The 18,858-nt window shown below is 39.3% G+C and overlaps 1 protein-coding gene across 3 annotated transcripts in view; it reads right to left on the bottom strand.

Moving 5' to 3' along the window:
* Positions 1-950: 950 nt before the first annotated feature.
* The window catches only part of sema6cb (semaphorin 6Cb), a 163,364-nt gene continuing 145,456 nt past the window's right edge, over positions 951-18,858 (bottom strand). Inside the window, exons 21-22 of one of the 3 annotated variants that reach the window (XM_008430890.2) lie at positions 17,865-18,020; positions 951-5,211 (exon numbers count right to left, since the gene is read on the bottom strand). In XM_008430890.2, the coding sequence (XP_008429112.1) occupies positions 3,893-5,211; positions 17,865-18,020 (1,475 nt within the window). In that variant the 3' untranslated portion in view covers positions 951-3,892. The remainder of the gene's footprint in view (positions 5,212-17,864; positions 18,021-18,858) is intronic. The other 2 variants (XM_008430892.2, XM_008430893.2) reach the window with 2 other exon arrangements.

Raw genomic sequence — 18,858 nt, 5'->3', positions numbered from 1 at the left:
TCAAAAACCAAAAAAATCTGTCATCAAATAAAGCAATATATCATCATTTGAAACAAATTTGTCCACTGGGTGACATTCAGACTGACCATAGAAGCTCCGAGCTTTTACTGCAAGATGGTTAACCAATTATCAAGCATGGAAACAAATGAGATGTCGACATCAAAAGTAAATTGCAATGTCATTAGAACACAACTCCATTTTACCCTCTCCATCCTTATGCAGACAATCCAATGCTTAGGGCATGTCGATAGTGAAACACATACTCAACAGACATGACTGGACTTGATGTGTCACAAATGATGCTTCATTTGCTTAAGTTCAAACAAACTTTGAGTGCCAGTGGCCTGCAACTTTTAGATTTGTCTCTGCTTTAATACCCCTGAATGAATTAGTTCGATCATTGGCAGGACTCTGTCAATGACATCATGAAGGCGTAATCCACCCATTTGATTTGGGTTTCTTTGAGCAACACATCTAAAAGTTGCAAGAAACCATCCCTCGAGGACTGCAGTTTGAGATCCCTGCTATCGACAAAGATAAAACGTGTTCTTAGAAATGGTAACATTGATAGCAAGCTAAGAAACACTTAGACAAATGGTTCACTTCAATGTAAACTTGATAAAGCCAACTTGGAGCTAGAAGGGAAATGTATTGGATCCGTCTTCAATGCCGTGGTAGTGTCATCTCTGCTTTCATCTGCAGAATGTTTCAGTTATATTTACCAAAAGTTTAATCCAGACAGAACGGAGTAAATGTGAAGAGGACAAAACTTACCTTTTCAAGGATAATCATGATTCAGTGTTGTGCTTATGAGCATTGTTCCTTTAGAGCGCAGATGACATGATACTCTGGGACTAAAAGGCTCCATTGTGTGACATTGCAGACTGTGTAGGCATCACCTAGAGGCATCTTACAAGCATTATTCTGACACATTCACACTGAAGAGATTAGTCATATTTAGCATTTTATTTATTCCTATTATAAGAGACATATAATGGTATTCTGTGAGACCAAATTTATAAGAAGTCAAGAGGCATAGCCTGGAAATCAAAGAGAAAAACATAATACTGAAATGAGATCCCGCCCAGAGATAATGTATTTACACAAAATCAAATACTGACAGAGCTTTTAGAGGTGAGACTTCCACTTTTCATTCAACCTATGACCAGCAGGTTTAAAAAAAAAAAAAAACATAACAGTTTCACTTCAGCAGTGTAGCTGCCACAATTCCTGTTATTATCCTATCATATGTTGTTTGAAATGGTGTTTAATGATATCCAAATGAGCCCTGTTTTTCTTTCATCTTACAGAATAATTGGTACAAATATTAAACTCTGCCTCTCCGGTTTCATTTTCCATAGCAAACTTAACTCAGTCAGAAAACATTCATCTTTGAGGCGGTAAATGGCACATTGATAATTTTTACGAAACTGATCATGGTTTCAGTCAACCTTGAGTGCAGGGACTTTTCTGAAAGGTCCATCAGTGGCGGGTTTGGACGGGTTGATATATCTGAGGCAGAGTCGAACTGCGGCACTCTTTCTGATGTAAACCCTCAAAACAAGAAAGACTTTTGGCAGCATGTATCCCAAACAATTCCCAGCAGTTTATACAAGGAACAATCTCAGCTTGTCGGATCAGAGAGTGTTGCACTTCTGTGGGATTCTTCTCTGCATTTTTAAAGATGACACAAAAATCTAAACCTGAAGAAGCTGTGGAGCTGTTTTCTTATTTTCATGAAAAAGAAAAAAACAGTAACAGGACATTGGAAAACAGCTGTTTCACAAATAAAAGCTAAATGCTCAACAGAATCAGAAAGTCTCAACTTTATGTTTAACCAAATGAGATACCTGTGGCTTCTTCTATTGTTGCCTTATTATGGCTCAAAATTATTCATACCCCTGGCAGATTTAGATTCAGAATTATTTGGATTCAACCAAGAAGTTTTCTTTCAAGAAGAAGACAATTAAACTTAACTGAGGAAACCAAAAGATATTTCCAACATTCTCAAAGTTCAATAAAATAATCCTTATTGGGATTACAGCAGGATTTCTGTGTTATTTTGGTAAATTATCTTTGGTGATGAGCTCAAAGTCTTTGAGGTTGGAAAGACTCCTTGTCATCACCATAATTGTTAGGCCCCTCCATATTTTCTAGGATTCCCACTGGGCAAATCCAAACTTATTACTTTCAACCAGAATAAATATGTTTGGGAAATAAAACATTACATTAAACCTAGATATGCCACAGAAATTGATGTTCATGGGCTTATATGTGGAACTTTGAACTTCACCTTTTTAAACTTAAAAAAATAACACACAAAAAAACAAACGCTTAAAGCAATGGCACTTACAGGAAAGATGACCCAATACATAGACAGTCAAACATGAATGTCTTCAGTCTCAGGCTGTGCATTATCTTTGCCCAACACTCCTCCAAAACAAGCCTCCAAGTCCAACAATTTAAGAGAGAAAAATCAGGACAAAATGAAGCCGTTTCATTCCAAAACACTGCATGAGTGCAAAAATATTGTCTTTTGTTTATACATCTTCAAATTAAAAATGGCACGTTTTCAAAATAAGTCTTGGGTAAAAAAAATATTACTCCAAATATGCAAAACATAAGACAGTTACTAAGAATTTATCACTACCTTTAGGTTTTGTCCAATTAGGTGACAAGAATATATTCTGGATCTTTCATTCTGGAATGAAACTCTTCACATAAACAATAGTGGCAACGGTAGAAAATCAAACACCTACAATATACTGTAGCATAGTAGCCATTTGAGCCCCTTGCGTTAACCCTCCCGCAACCCCAGTTAACACACTATTATTAAATAAGGCACACATTTACACATACAGTTAAAATTTGGCTAGTAATTAATTCTTTATTTACAACCAATAGCCACAAAGTTAATACCTAGAATAACTGGAGTCCATTGTTGTTGCGCTGTGTCATGTTTGTCATGTTTTCTAGGTCCAAAAGTATGTAGTCTTGTTTATATTCCTTTTTTTAAGCACCAATCTTAATGAAACATCCTTAGGAACATTAATGGACCCAAGTTTGTCACTTTTGACATGACATCAGCTGAGAAAAGAAAATGAGGGGAAATAAGTCAAGGGAATCTGGTATGGAGATGTATTTTCATTGTATGTGCATGGCTAAAGTATCTTCAACCAGCTGTCGAATTTTGTTTCGGCAAGGTTTGGTGTCTCCCATTTATTTCTAGGCGAGAAGGTTTGGTATGGCCAAACAGAGTGTACAAGTAAGGCAAAGACAAACATACTTTCAGGGGAATTTGTTGAATTTTCACCACAGGTTACAAATACTGCATATGTATATGTATACATATACAGTGTGGATATAAACACACATATACTGTATATACACACACATGCATAATATAAACACATTCGAGGGTGGGGTGGGAGGGGACTGGATACAAACACTACATCAAAAAAGGTTAAGCAAAAGCATGAACTGAAGCATTGCAGGAGCCTCTGGCTTTTAAGTCTTCAGGATGAGTGATGAGTCAAGTTTTGTCCTTCATCAACTTGTCCAAAAGCTGAGTTGCATTGTAAATCCACATTGAGGACATTGGCAGCCTAATATAACAAGGTGGCATCACGTCACCAAGGTCGGCAGTTCTATAATTAGCAAGAAGCTGAACAATACCAATATGGTACAAAGATATTTGTTGGACAAAACAAAACGAAAAAAGCAGAAATAAGTTTGGTTGAGGCTTTTGTCCACAGTGAGACTTGCTACCACGCAATTTGTTGTATTGTCTGATCAGGGTCTGCAACCTCAAACCCAGAGCATTTCAACAAAGAGAAGTTCCTCACGGATGACACAATGAGAGCAACTTCCTCTAGTCCAGGAGGCTCCTTTCTCAGTAGTTGTACTTGCCCTGTTCGTTAACTGGGGATGTGGCAGGTATGAACAGGGGTTTTGGAGGGACATCCGGTTTGAGAGAGGTTGACCGGCGGACGATTGCGCCTCGGTGCTGGATATCGTGCTGTTCACCAGTATAGCTATGCTGGCGTGCGAGGTACCCATTTGGGATGAGGGGATAGTGAATCTCGCAAGCGCTCCCTGTAGAGTTCATTCGTGCCAAAAGTGGTGGCGGCTGGTGAGGTCCGCCGCTTCGTTGGCTGAAGCTGTGCTGGCGGGGAATCATTCCTCCGCCGCCTACTGCACCTACACTGGGCATTTTGGTAGCTGCAGAAATCAGCGAGTGCCGCTGGGAGGAGTGCCTCCGCTCCAAAGTGGACTGATGGTGTGAGGGGATGTCAGGAGGAACATCCATGCGGCGGGTGAGACTGTCCCGGGGAAGGGTGGATGAGCTGTAGTAGGGTGCCGATTCTGTCTCAGGAATCTGAGGCTGAATTCGGTTGGCAAAGACGAGTTGTCCACCACCTCCACTGGCCATCAGGCCTGATGGGCTCATTAACTGAGAGGTCTTGCTGCCGTTTGGATCATGAATGTGTTTCAGCAGCTCATCCAGAGACGTAACCTCCATCACCTTCTGAGGGTAGCTGGGGTAAGGCTGAGCTAAAACACGCTCAACATTGTGGATTTTGCGTTCCTCAGGATGCAGGTGACCAACTACTGGATGTCCGTTGGACAGGCCATGGGAGTAAGGGAAAACCTGCTGGGGAAGCAGGGCTGAACTGGGCCTGGAGCTTATGTTATGAGACTTTGGTTCCTTTGCATTGTTGCAGTTCTGGTTCTTCTCCCACTGGTTCTTAAAGGCTTTCATGCTTTTAATGGGGAGTTCTGGGGTTGAGTCTGGTGTAGGTAAACCAGATAGCTCTGAGGAAGGATGGAGGTGATGATGGTGAGGATGAACCAGATCCCCCATTGTCATTCCATGATGACCAAATCTCCTTGCTGGGTGATGCTCCTTACCATTGGTAAATAAGGAGTTGTAGATCTTTGGAGATGATACCTCCAACTTGTCTTCTTTACTCTGGCTGTCCAGGAGACCATTGAGCTTGGCCAGACTCCGGAGAGACAGAGCATGTGGGATTGGGGCTTCTGGATCCTTTGATAATTTTTTGGACTTGTGACTTGTGTGGTTACAGTAGCACGAGACGAGAAACCCAGAGACAAAAGCTCCAAGGACGAAGGCCACCAAAACACAAGCGATCAAAAGGGTGTAATGGACGCTGTGATTGGTTCGGTCCAGCTCTGGGGGTCGTCTCACACCTTTAAAATGAAAAACAATTGAGAAAAAGTCATTTCAGATTGAGATAAAATACAATAAAAAGAAATAAAACTCTGAAGATTTAGTATTTCAACTGGGACAGACCGGCTGTATTTACAAGGGCTTCTGTATGTGAGAAACAGCAAGGGACAGGTGTTTGAACTAACTTCTGGCCTCTTCTCCTTCAACTGTTAACAGATCAATACAACCTGCTTTTCTAGGAACAGTGCTTCCCTTCAGACTGGCAGAGGCTAAGAGCTCCTCAGCTGGAGAGAAATTAGCTTTGAGATGAGTTAGAGCTTTAAATATTGATGAAAGCACAGCAGCAGGAACCTAATGTCATTTTCACAGACTGATTTCCAATGTGAGGATCAGGACCGAGAGCACCTGGTTATGATGAACGAGCCAAAAATAACAGCTTCGTCCAATAGTTCACAGAGTGTGGTGACTTTGCCAACATGGACTAAAATGAGGTTGTTATACTTTTCTTAAAGTCATTGGGGCATTTGTGGAGCATTGCACTAAAATCTCAAGGCTACTGAGATGAAGTAAATCTACCATGTAAATGTGTTGGGCTGTTGTGACCCTCGCACTGTGTTTGCCTAATGGCGTGAAAGGCAGAGATGATTGAGAAGAGTGAAACCTGCCACCTCTCATAATCAGAGCTCATTTGCAAAAGGCTGCTGCCATCTGTGGTGTCAGGCCCTCCTTTCCACCCTTAATGACAGTTTCTGTGAAACTGATTAGTCTGCAGCAGGAGGCTGGCAGAGAAGCAGTGAGGTGGGAAGGGGGAGGAGGGATGCAGGTGTTGCAAACAAAAAAAATATACAGTTAATGAAAGCTTTGCAGAAGAAAACAGAAAACAATTAAGTCTAATGATACCTTATGAGATGCATAAAATGATGATGGTGGGGGTAGTTTGATAATTTGGTCTGCATTAGACTTTAATGTGTTTATTTCAATAAGTAACACAAACTTCCCGTTAAATAAATGTCTCATTTATTTGGAAATCTTATTTGAGCTCACAAAACCTAAGAAAAATTGTAGAATTAATTATCTGATTGCATATCAGTTTTTGGCAAACTGGTTTAACGTGCCAATGAAGAGTAAATTAGTCTTTATCCAAAGGATGTTCATTATGTGAATTATAATGAATTTGTTTGTTGGATATGTAACAAACAAATACAAATTCATTTAAAATGTTAAGCAGTGACAACATTGACTTATAAATGACTTAAAAGGATGGAACAATTTGGACTAGTCAAAATTACCCTCACTGATAACTTGATATTCATTTGCTAAATATTTGACATTTTCATGTAGAATATATGCCAGATTGTTTTTATATTAATCGATTCTTTCTTCTTAAAAATAACTAGTCCAGTGCTCTAGTCCCACTGGCTGAAACACCATTCGAAGGCATAGCTGTTTAACATTTATGCTTTACAGTTTCAAAAGTGTTGCACTAATAAAAAAATCCACATTTTCTGCATACAGTTTTGAGCTCCTCTCTTCCTAATACATGTTTGATTTTTGCTACGAGGATAAAAGTCATGATTACTGCTGATGTCCAGTCGATGAAGGTCAGATATGCCTACATTTTTAAATCTTTACAGTAAAGAGACTAGGGTTGCTTTTTGTGTGGTCTTGATTCAGCTTGAGCTTTGCATTTCTGTGGAAAAATATAAAATATGTACAGCTAAATTTGACGTTGATTTTGTTTTGTTTGTATTTCCTTTGCCCACCTGTGTGGGCCTGTTAATGAAATATGACCACTTATGATCTCTGACAAAAAAAGCAAAGAGGCCATGGACTTCCTGCTTCTTTATTGGAGTAAGATAATCACATTTTCTGAAAGTTGCCTATGTGTAAAACAGAAAACTACTTTAAATGGTCAGTTGTATGAACTGAATGAAGATTTAAACAAAATCTCATTTCACCACCAAAAGGTTGAAGACATATGCATATGCATGAACTTGTAAATATTTGTGGGATGTATATACTTTGTATGTCAATTCCTTTTATTTTACGACTCCAAATTGTGGTGAAATCTTTGTCTGACAGGTGCCCAAACATTTGCATGCATCTGAGATGCTGAACAGAGAATGTTTGACTCATTCGACTTGATACAACTCCTTTAACTCTCAAACGTACAAACAGATCAAATCTAATCTCATTTTTTCCAACAAACGGCGTCTGACACCCTTGAAATAATCAATACGGCAAGACAAGAGGGCTTTAATTTGGCAGATGACGTGGTGTTAAGATGTGATGGAAATCTAATCATCAGGTGCTTTCCAGCTAAGATGTTGCCATGCACTGCCACCTCTGAATGAATGATTTAAACAGAAAGTTTAATTAAAAGTTTAGAATTCTTGGGTCATGTATTCCTATTACTGCCCCACATTAAGAAGTCATAAATCATAATTGTACTGAAAGGAGTGAAGTGCCATCAAGAGTGATGCTGATGATGAGAATACTAATACATCAAATTTTAATCTTGCATGATTTTTGCCTCATTACAATAGCGACCAATCAGCTCTGAAGCCTCTCTGAGCTTCAAAGATTTTAGATCTAACTGATCGGGGTGCCGGCGGTGATGCTGACCGCATGAGATGGTGAAAATCTGCTCTCGTCTCAGTGTGTGCCTGGCTTTAGTCACCCTGACGTCTCCCTGGGCTCTGTGAGTCATCTGCTCCCACTGGACCTCAGCACCACCTCCCTAAACTGTAGCTACAGGCCCGTTGAGGTGTTCCTCCTGGTTGAAGGCTATGACTCAAGTGGCACAACAGGAGGGGGTGAAACACGCAGCAGAGGTAAACAAAACCCAAGCTTATGAACAGCCTGTCACAACATGTTTCATGAGCAGGCTGGATGACTCCATCAAGGGCTATGTGGGACATATGGTGCCACCAGCCACAGTGAAATTAATACCCTGGGAGTGAGGAAAGCAGCTAGCTGGCGCTATGGAAGTAATAGCCACGTTTATCTACTAACATTGCATTCTCTGAGCTGCCACCTATGTTTTCACACAGTACACATGCGGCTCTGGTCACATATTTTGGCACCCTTCTTTAAGATATATTCATCTTTCACTGCAGCCAATTTTTATATGCTGGAAAATATAGAAAAAAGTTCAACTTTTAAACTGAGTGTAGATGTAAAAAATAAACATCCCAAGAAATGGCTTTTTTTTCTTTTTTTTTTTGAACAAATGTCAGGTTTGGTTATTACTACCTGTTGATGTGGCCATACAATCCTATCAGACGTTTTCAGGACCTTTGAATCAGAAACCGGCCCACAGTATGACAGATCATTCCTTATGCTGAACAGCGGGTATGAATTGATTTCCAATAAATTAATTATTTTTTCATATCCAAAACCCCTGCAGTGTTATTGAAAAGTTCAATCTCAGTCTCATCTTAATCACTGCTGCAAACCAACGATATCCCTGAGGGTCGATAACATTTTGAACTGAACTGAAGTGCTTAGTGAACCGTAGTCTTTAGCAAACTCCCAACATCTATATTTGTTATGGTAGGACAAGAAAAAAACAAAAAAAACAAAAAACTTTCATGCCTCCCCTAACATCAAGTGGTTGTTATGGAGATCTTGTGATCGGAAAAAGCCACTCATCTCTCTTAATGGTGGGCTTTAGATGTCTTTTTAGGCACGGATTACATCCCTGACTCCAAACATCTCTCCGCCCGGTTTTCCAAGACCAGAGATTTAACGAGGAGCAACAAAAGCAAATGAAGTGAATTAGCAGTGCTTGCCAACAACTGATGGTGTTGGCAGGACCCGTTACTGTGAAATATATCTGTTGTCTGGATCCTGAGCTGTTAGCATGTCTTAAGAGCATCATACAGCAACAGTCTTCAGTCAGAGGCCCCTTCAGATTTGTTGCAAGACTGACTGCTAACGGAGATCCTTCCTGCCCAAAGCATCCCCATCCACAGCATATCCTTGAAGATACTGCATTACATGAGTTATGATGGCATTAATATTCCCTTTAGAATCAATTAAGTATTTTTAAATTGATTTTATTTAACCTTCCTCATCATCCTGCAAACTGAAGGTGGTGGAAGGATGAGTATAGATCCTCACTGGCTTTGTGGCCAGTTACTTGAAGAAAAAGGCCGATGCAATTATTTTATGAAAAAAGATTATTTCCTAAGATAGTATTTTTCCCCCACGAAATAAATGTATTTAAAGGTTAGTTCCATAAAAGTCACTGCCACTGTATATAATTTTCTAAATCTGTTTATTCCCTTAAATTATCACTTTGAGGCCATATTCAATGCCATTTCTTACACTAATTTCACAAGGTTCAATCAGTGTTTACACAGCTTGTGAGTCAGTTCCTATACTATCATTATGATATTTCAGTGTCAACTCAACATGGTCTCTGCTCAGTGAAGGTTTAAAATAGCAATATCCAAGTCTGCCAAAAGGTGAAAAAGACAGATGGGCTGCGTGAGTTGAAGCAAAGCAGGGACGGTTTGAGAGAAACAGCCAGAAGGAAGAGATGAAGGGATGAAATTCAACATTGGTTTAAGAGCGACGCGAATGTGAGCGGACTCACAGAGCCAAGAAACAGAGGAGCGGAAGCAAAAATAATGAAAAAAGAGTGAAGATGGCAACCTGAGGAACAGAGAACAAAAGAGGGCAAGGAGGAGGTTTTAAAAGCAGAAGAGGTTAAGGGCTGAGGCAGCGTGAGAAGCAGAGAGACTTGATGAGGTGAATGACAGACAGTCACTCAGCTGGGGTTTGAACCCAGGTGCTCTGCAGCAACTGTGATCCACTATCAGGAAAAAAAATACTAAAATTTCCATAGCGCCGTAGGACGACAAGCACTCTGTGGCTGCATCCACACCGATAAAAATAGGCTGCGCGGTAGGCTATGTGAAGAGGAAGGGTTTCCACAGCAGTGGAACGTTGTGCCACGCTTCACTAATTGGTGTAGGTTTCTCTAAATGGAAATCTGCAGGTGATGAAATCTAAAAACAAAGTACAATGGAATTACCAAAATGTGTGATAAAATAAATGACTGCTGTCTTTGCAAGCTCCCTAATTGACTTCATTAACAATACAGCAGCCAGAAGCTCTTTCATCTGTGACACCAATTACAGCTAATTAGAAAAATTTGAAGTGTCATGCTTGCTTAATAGTGGGGACATTTTTTTGCATTTTGAAGGACAATAAAGCTTCACACGTCCATCAAACTGGAGTTTAAAATATTGCTTAGTTCTGAATATTGAACACAGTAAAGATTCCCAGAAAAAAAAGACAACATTCTGGTTCACACACAAGTCTTAGATTGTTCCTGTCTTGTCCCAGGGGTGTGTTTAAATGATGTGAAACCTGCAGAGCAATTTGGGTTCTATTTTTACAACTGAAGTGAGGATGTTCCAAAATAAGCTCTAATTAGATTCTGCTTCTGCAAGCTTACCAAAGAAGTGATTGTTCCATTAATGGGTACTCCATCCCAACGAGAAGCCGGAGAAACAATATAGCCCCAGGCTTTGCATATAAGTGTTTTTTTTCCCCTCCGCCTGCTAATGCTGAAGATTTATTTGTCCCACACATGGAAAAAAAACTATTTAATTGTTGAAGGAGACCCTGAGGTTGAAGATTCTAACAAATGAGCATGTTTCCTATTTTAAACCCCAGTTTAAAAAACAAAAAAAAAAGTTAGCAAAACTTCCAGCAACATGGTAAAGGCAACAGTTTTAACCAACTTGAGTGTTTGCAGAAACGCCAGAAAAAAGCTGTGTGGCAGTGTGAAAATACTCTCACTTACACAGAGAGTATAAGCTGCACATGTGCAGGATTCTGGCTGTTGACTTAGTAAATTCAATCATGTACACTTTTATTAGGAATTTGCATAATATTCCACCTCAGTGATCAGCCACTTAGATGCAGTTCTAAAAAATAAGAACGCAAGTAAGGGTGATATGGTGAAATTGAACACATCCATTCCGATTGAAAAATTATTGTAATCAACACCTCATTTAATTCTGGTGTGTGCTCATGCATACACAGTAAATATTTCATTACATATTTGATTAAATACTGGTAAATTAGCCACGCTAAAGTATCTGATGATCTGAACTATAGTAAATAAAGTTTCTGTATGGATGGCGTGCCTTGCTAAGGGATTCACACCTCTTCAACTTCTTCACATTTAGTAACCCTACAGCCACAAACTTCAATGCATTTTACTGCTAATTTAAGTGCTAGACCAGTGCAAGTTAGTGCAAACTTGTAAAGTAGGAAAAGGGAAATTGGATTTTAAAGGTCTTACAAATACAAATCTGAGAAGTGTGGAACGTCTCTTATGCAGCACTCTTTTCTCTAAAACCACCGACTACAATTCAGTGCAACAAATTGCCTTCAGAAGTCACCAAATTACTGAGTAATTTAATGTCATTATGAATGCAGCTGCTGTGTTTAAAGTTGCAGACGTTTGTTAGAGAACATTACATAAAGACCTGATATCTGTTGTTGGTCTGTCTTTGGTTTTTCATCATCTACATCCTTTCAGATAACTTGTATACTTTGGTATATTTTTAGAAATGATGGCCTATTGTCATTATTGGCATAGTGGTGGCTGCATCATGCTGTGGAGAAGCTCCTCTTTAATAGGGACTGGGAAACTGCTGAACGGTGCTAAATAAAATGCACTGCTGAAAACCTGTTTGCGGTCGCAAACAAGGATGCGGGTTGGAGTCCCCTCTGCTATTTTTATTTAATTTTTTGATGAGGAACCCATAAGCGCAGAACTTCGACTCAGCAGGAAATGTAATGTTTTTGATTGTTAATTACATGACTCTGTGTTTTTGTGTTTAATGGTGTAAAGCACTTTAAAATGCCTTGCTGCTGAAACGTGCTATACAAATAAATGTTGATTGATTGAAAACAATTTTGACTGGGATGAAGGTTCAACTACCTCTTACAATCTTTAAAAGATCCATTAAAGTCTGCAATTATGTTAAAAATTTGAGATTTTTTTTGCAAGGCATATCTTTGCTTTAAGTAGGACATCACTTTTAAAGAGGCAGTGTCCTGGTTGGTTTGGTAATCTTTGTTAATCCCCAAAATTAGAAAAATCTCAGACCTTTCAGGTTTTATTCATTAAACATTTGGGATATTGATTATTCAATTCAAGTTGACACCAAACTTGAATGTATTATAGTTTTCAATGTTTGAAAGTAAAAATAAACCTCTGAAAGCTGTCTGGACAGACTGCACACTAAATTTCATTAAACTGTCATTACTTCGATAAAACATCTCTTGGTTTTTTTTAATTGTGTGCCTCATTACATATTGGTAATGTACAGTTATCATTTATAAGGCAATAAACTAACAGAAGCACATGCAAAGTCCTTTAATATTATTACTACATGCAGCTGAAACCATAAATGAAAGGATAGATAGGCTGTTTATTTAGCCATTCAGTGGTTGGCCAAACAAACTGCTTCCAGTGCAACTTTGGCTGTCATTATTTGTATTCAAAGAGCAAAAAGTGGCACTGGAAAAACTGTGGCTGCACCAACCAACTTAAAGAGGCAGTTCATGCCAAAGCCACTCTCCTTAAACTTGAGCACCAATAAATACCACACAAAAATTAGAAAAGTAATAAAAAGAATCAAAATTTTGCCGTACAGTGTTTGCTTCAGAGTGAACTGCAGCTTTAAGAGATGGAGAAACTTGCAGAAAGCAGCTGCACAGTTTCAACCACCGGCTGTAAACTCAGTGAGGCAGATTATAAAAAAGATGAAGGAGAGGTTCAGTGACAGTCAATTCAACAAAGGAGGCAGGTACACTTAAAAGGGTTAGTCCAACTAAAAACAGAACGAAAGAAAGAAACGGAAAACAGGCAGATGAAGTGGGAGTGACACTCCCCAGAGGTCAGTGAGACTGATTGAAGAGTAAGGGGGTCAGAGCGAAGGGTCGGGACTTCTGCAGAGGTGGATTTGATCACTGTGGGCCCTGCGGACTTCAGCGACACTCAGACCTGGGTTTAAATAGCTGACATAAAAAACTATTTTAGTGGCTATTATGGAAAATGAAGAGCTTGATATGTGCGATGCTTTTTAGGTTAGTTTTTACTGCATGTCTTGAGTTGTGCTTTTGCAGATGCCATTTATAATAAAATGTAAACTGCTGAGGCTGAGCTGCACGGATGGAAAGTGCTCCAGTGCTGCACGGCCTTTAATGGGCACCATAATACTGCGGATGATGATTTGGGTGGCTCACATTAGCAGAGGTGTTTCAGGAGTAAGACGTACGTCTGTACATCAGGGCTGGCTTGTGATAAATCATGTAGAGGAGACTGTCAGTGGGTCGGTGTGGATGGATAAGCTTGGTGAAATTGATTTGATTTTCATTTAACTACCATAATGAACATGTTCAGAATATGTATCATGAGCTTCTAAGATTTAAAACTGTATTAAATATTTTAACATTCAATTTTACTCTGAGCACTTTGAGAGGTAGAAGCTTATCTTAAAGGGACTATGACACAAAAAACAAAACTGCTGTAAATGTGGACTTATGGGGTTAGGGTGAGCAATTTCTTTTAGCGCTATATTAAAATAAATTCATTTTTATTTCTTTACAGATTTATTTATGTTACAATAGTAGATACAAACTTTTTAAAATACATTTAACTGATGAATTTTCTTCAATCCATAATTTCTTTTTAAATCTGATCAGAAGTTTTACTAACTTCTAATTAGTAATGTGTTAATATTTGTCATCCTGGGGTATGAATATGATGTGACACAAGTCACCAAGTCTTGATAATAACCATTAAATAACATTTACATTTCAATCTGTTGCTTGTAATTTATGTCGGGAAACAACCTTTTCTGTCCTACCATCACAAATGTAAATGTGTGATTTGTTAAATGTTCCTGAAAGATAAAAAATTGGCTATTTGGCAACAAAACCCTCAGCTGGGTTTGGCAACAGAAAAAGAAAAAAACACCCGATGCTGGCTGTTGAGCATGGTGGAAGATCTGTAATGCTGTGGGCTTATTTCTCCTGGGAACATGATTAAAGCAAAATTAAAGCTTGTTTTTGTTGCTACATTTTTTTAAATCTTAAAACCAGCCTGAACATTAAGTAAAGGTACTGCCAACAATTCACGGTAGGCTGTTTTATTTGTCAGACCATGTGAGCGCCACAGGTTCTTCAAATGGAGACACCACATCGAAAACCACACAAATTGGTGCCTTTTTCCCTGATGAGACTGAAAGTTTTAGATATTTTCAGGGTGGTTAGAGGGGATCTACAGTCTCAGCTAAGTGACTGATGATCCAGGCTGTGTCTGTTGCCATGGTCTTTAGATGTATAAATAACTCTTTAGAAGACTGGCTGGCATCAATGTCCCCCCTCAGGAAACCAGACTCTCCTCATGAAAAGGTTCAGACTGAGTTCACTCCCGGCTTTCCTTCTCTACTCTTTTAATGAGACAGAAAGCACAAGGTTGACTTGTCTCCATCATCATCATCATCATCATCATTATCTCTCTATTGCTGGTTAGATAAATTAGCAGCTAATCCCTTTTTTGTCCAGTCTAATTGACGCTTGCTCATCTAAACTCCAGATAGAGGGAGGGAAGGGAAAAGTTAAATCCTAATAGAGGTTTGGAGACAGAGGGAATGACTGAACCAGAGAGCGCTAAAACTTTTAAGTCCTAATGCGCAGGTTTCTGGGTTCACACAAAGTGAACAGGTGGGTGTATTCCCCAGTCAGAAGCAGTTCTACTGCAAACTGACTTCTGGCCTTTTTCTAAATAGCAGCAAGTCAGCAGGTTCCTGGCCTTTCCTCTATGTTTGCAGTCCTTTACATAACATAAAGCAGCTGTGCGCATTTGAGCTTCATGTATTTATACTGGTACTCCTACAATAAATGTAGATGTCTGTATTTGTATCTTGGTTCATTGAATGTTGTATAAGGTGCTGAAATGGCATAAAGCAAGTTCACACATTTGAGTGAATATTTTTTTACCCTTGAGAGATGACAGGATGTTTTTGACTCTAAAGAGTGAAGAGAGAATTTAGCAGTCTGGAAACGTGGTTGTCACTAATAGGCTGATAATCAATTCAACAACTACATTTTTCAGTCAAGAATTACGGCTCCCTGGGAAAAGTTAAGCATAGTAGAAACACCAGAGCTTAAAATCTAAGTTAAATGATAAAGTCATCTTGTTTAATCTATTTTGATCCTCTTTTAATCTTTAAGCATGTTTCTTTTTTTATTTGTATCTTGTGCATATTTGGACATTTTCAATAATATTGACACAATCAGGCTGAGGATTAAGTTTTTTATGTACTGAAGAGACGAGTTGCTCCATTTCCATTTTTATAACTACCATCTCTTTATCTTCTCAGCCACAGTTTATCCTACACCAAAAAGGGACAGATAAGAAGCAAAACTTTCCACTTTATAGTTTTTTATTTTATTGACAAATCACTCTGTGAATCTGCTTACAGTTTACACTACTAAGAGTAGATTCTAAAATCTAATTATGAAAGTCAATTTATGTTACAACTTTTACGATAAAAGGGTTACAATGTTTCGCTGTTTTACCACAGTGGTCATTTTAGCCTCATTTGACTGCAGTGCTGGGCAACTTTTATTTTCAGGAATGTTTTTCCCCTTGACCAGCTGGTTGTTCTATTTTTTGGGGCTTGTCCACTCTGTGCTTCCTACTGGGCCACCTTGTTTCTGCTCAGAGACGTGTGACACTGTTGAAATGTTATCTGGTTAAAAAACGGACAAGAAAATAGCAGGGTAGGAATCCCTCTTAGAACATGGATGCTGTTCCTTCCAGCCCAGCGCCTCTCCCTGATTATCAACACAGCCATCCGGCTCTCCTGATTGAAGCGCCAGTGTCACAGTCTCTGGCAGAAATAGATTGCACTGCTGCGTACACTATATCCTATCCCACACTCTCCCTGCACTCATGTTTTCTGACTGCTGGGTTCAGATTCCTGCTGGTTATTTATTTGTTACGGACTTTTCTTATTTAGGTCTTAGAAACTCAACATTACAGCCACATAGGCCGTCTGTGTGAATGAGAGCTTCTTTTATTTGCTGAGGTTTGTGGTCTTGTGACATGGTCTGTGTGTCCACACAGCAGCAATAAGACCTGTAAACGCTGAAATAAGAGGCCAAAAAAGTTTATATCTCTCAATATAATCTTATTGAGGTAAAAAAAACTTGCTAATGTCACAGTAGCTACGGACAAAAATGTTTAATGTTTAGTTTATAACAGAGCAGTCCAATATTTGGCCTCAAATTGGCAAAGGTGCTTTATTATTCAATGCAATGGACTTTTGGTGGACTGCAGCAACATCTCGACACAAATTTAGTCTTAAACTGAGCCAGGTTGTTGAGAAGCTTTTACTGAATTTTCTTCTTAAAAGCTTTCTTTTTTTCTTCCTAGCCTTCTAGTAATCGATTTTATGAAACACCTTTTTTCACCTTTATGGTACAGATAATACAACAGAGCTCTGGAGGTTTCCTGTCTTCATTAACAAAGAAGATTCAGTCAGGAGAGATTTAAGCCAAGCATAAGAAAAAATAACATATGTTAGTATAGCATATTTCTGTATAACTGTCTCGTAATAGAGAATAGAGAAGGACAGGGGAAGCAACATCTTTCAGACAGCTTGAGCAGCTTGTACAGGAAGAGTGGGCCAAACCAGCTGTTAGAAAATACTGACGTCTCGTAGTGAAGTGCAGACCTCGCTTGTTGGCAGCGACTGTTGCAAAGGTGCAACAACTAAATACAAAATTAAGGCTACCATCTTTGTTGTTGTCTGTGGCATTTATGATTTTTTTTTATTTCAGGTAGTTCTGTTTCCCTAGTAAATTTATAGCAGCAAACTCAATTTTTGGTATTTTTGTTTTCCAGTTTATTGCAATATTTGAAGGAGGTCTCTTCTACTTGATTAGTGGAGTTTATTTGAGACAACACAGGTCTGTTTATATCATGAAATTTGCTGAACGAGAGTTAAAAACACTGAAACGCACCAGATTCCTTTCGGAAATTTTGAGTGCATTGGACTCACGGTCAGCTTTCTCTGGAGTCATGTTTAACTCTGCATGTGAACAATATGCTCTTCAATTTCCACACACTGAGCTGGAAGTGAGGCTGGCTGGGAAGTGATGCATCTCAGCATGTAACGCTGAGACTAATGAAGTATATGGGTGATAAAAGTTAATTAGCGATGCTTTCTGCCATTCACTGAGATTGAGAGTTAAGTGTTAGTGAGCTAATCGAAATGATTGTTCACCCTGGAATAACATTTTCATTCATTAGCATGCATACCACCACTTGTATCCCTGAACGGCCCCAAAACAGCAGCCGATTTCTGGGCACTAGTACTCAACATTATCCCTCTCATTAAAAAATGATTTAAAAAACTTCATATGTTTAGAAAACATGGATATTTCACTTGATACAGAGGAGGAAAACATGCTGTAAACAGGAAACTGTTGCACCAGAGTGAATCACTATGTAGTTTTCTTTTTTTAGGTTAGTCTGGTTAGAAGTGTGCAATTAGACGATCAGGGCCCAGCAGTGCAATCCCCTGCAGGTCAAAGTTCAAAGAGGACGCATGTCCCTCCCCCTTACCCTCCATTTCCACACTGATTGGCTCTGAGTCAGGTGACCCTTGTTCCCCCACAGGGGGAAGGCGATCAGGACCTGTACCTCTTTCAGAGTCACCTGCCTCCTTTGGGAATGCCGCCCCATGATGGGTGGTGCTGGCGCTTGTGGGTGTGGTCTTCCCTGTGGTTGTAGCGAAGGGGGAGGAGGAGGAAGGGAGGGCAACAGAGCGAGTGATTAGTGAAATGTGACACAGCGTGGAGAATAAACTTTAGAGAAATGAGGATGAGTCCTGAGTGGAAAAGAAACCTTCACCCTGTAACGATGAGCAACATGATGATCACACAGAGCAGAAGTTAATGAGATCAGATCAGAAGTTTTCTCCTTACCTTCATGGGATATTTCTATATTTTCGAACAAATAAAGCTCTGCAGATGCACGAAGAACAAATCCTCTATGACCAGTTGTTTCTTTAATACAGGAGACACTCTTGCAGGTGGTCTAATATTAGTACCGGGGCATATGCATGAGTTTCAGACTCGTTCAAGTAAAATAATAAGCAGCTGTTACAGACATCAGCTCAGCATTCGAAGCAAATTGTCCCTTTCAGAAAGCTGATAGGAGCACCAATAAACCACGTTAGATGTGGGCTTAAGAGGAGTAGTAGTAGCAAATATTCCAGATGGAACTCAGAAAGATTTTTCTTTTCCAAGTATACATCCTTTATGCTTACAGATAAACAAACCAATTTAGATTTTTCTACATTTTGCAATGTAGAAAGCTGAGGAAATGGTCCCTGTGCAATATTCAATAAGGCTGTTAAATTTGTGTGCAACAAAGGCATCTGTGAATGAAGGAGAAGAGAAGAACTAAGTTTTCTGTCTCACCTGACCCTCTAAAGGAGCTCAGAGCACACGGCTGAAAGGTGAGATGTTGTCAAATCCTGGTCTACCAGGTATATCCTGAAGTATATCAAGGTAATGTGGTGCATTGCATGTGGTCTCAAGTATCAAAAAATGCA

The sequence above is a fragment of the Poecilia reticulata genome, linkage group LG16 (genome assembly GCF_000633615.1).
Source record: "Poecilia reticulata strain Guanapo linkage group LG16, Guppy_female_1.0+MT, whole genome shotgun sequence".
Lineage (NCBI taxonomy): Eukaryota > Metazoa > Chordata > Actinopteri > Cyprinodontiformes > Poeciliidae > Poecilia > Poecilia reticulata.
This window is presented reverse-complemented; position numbering and strand designations above follow the sequence as displayed.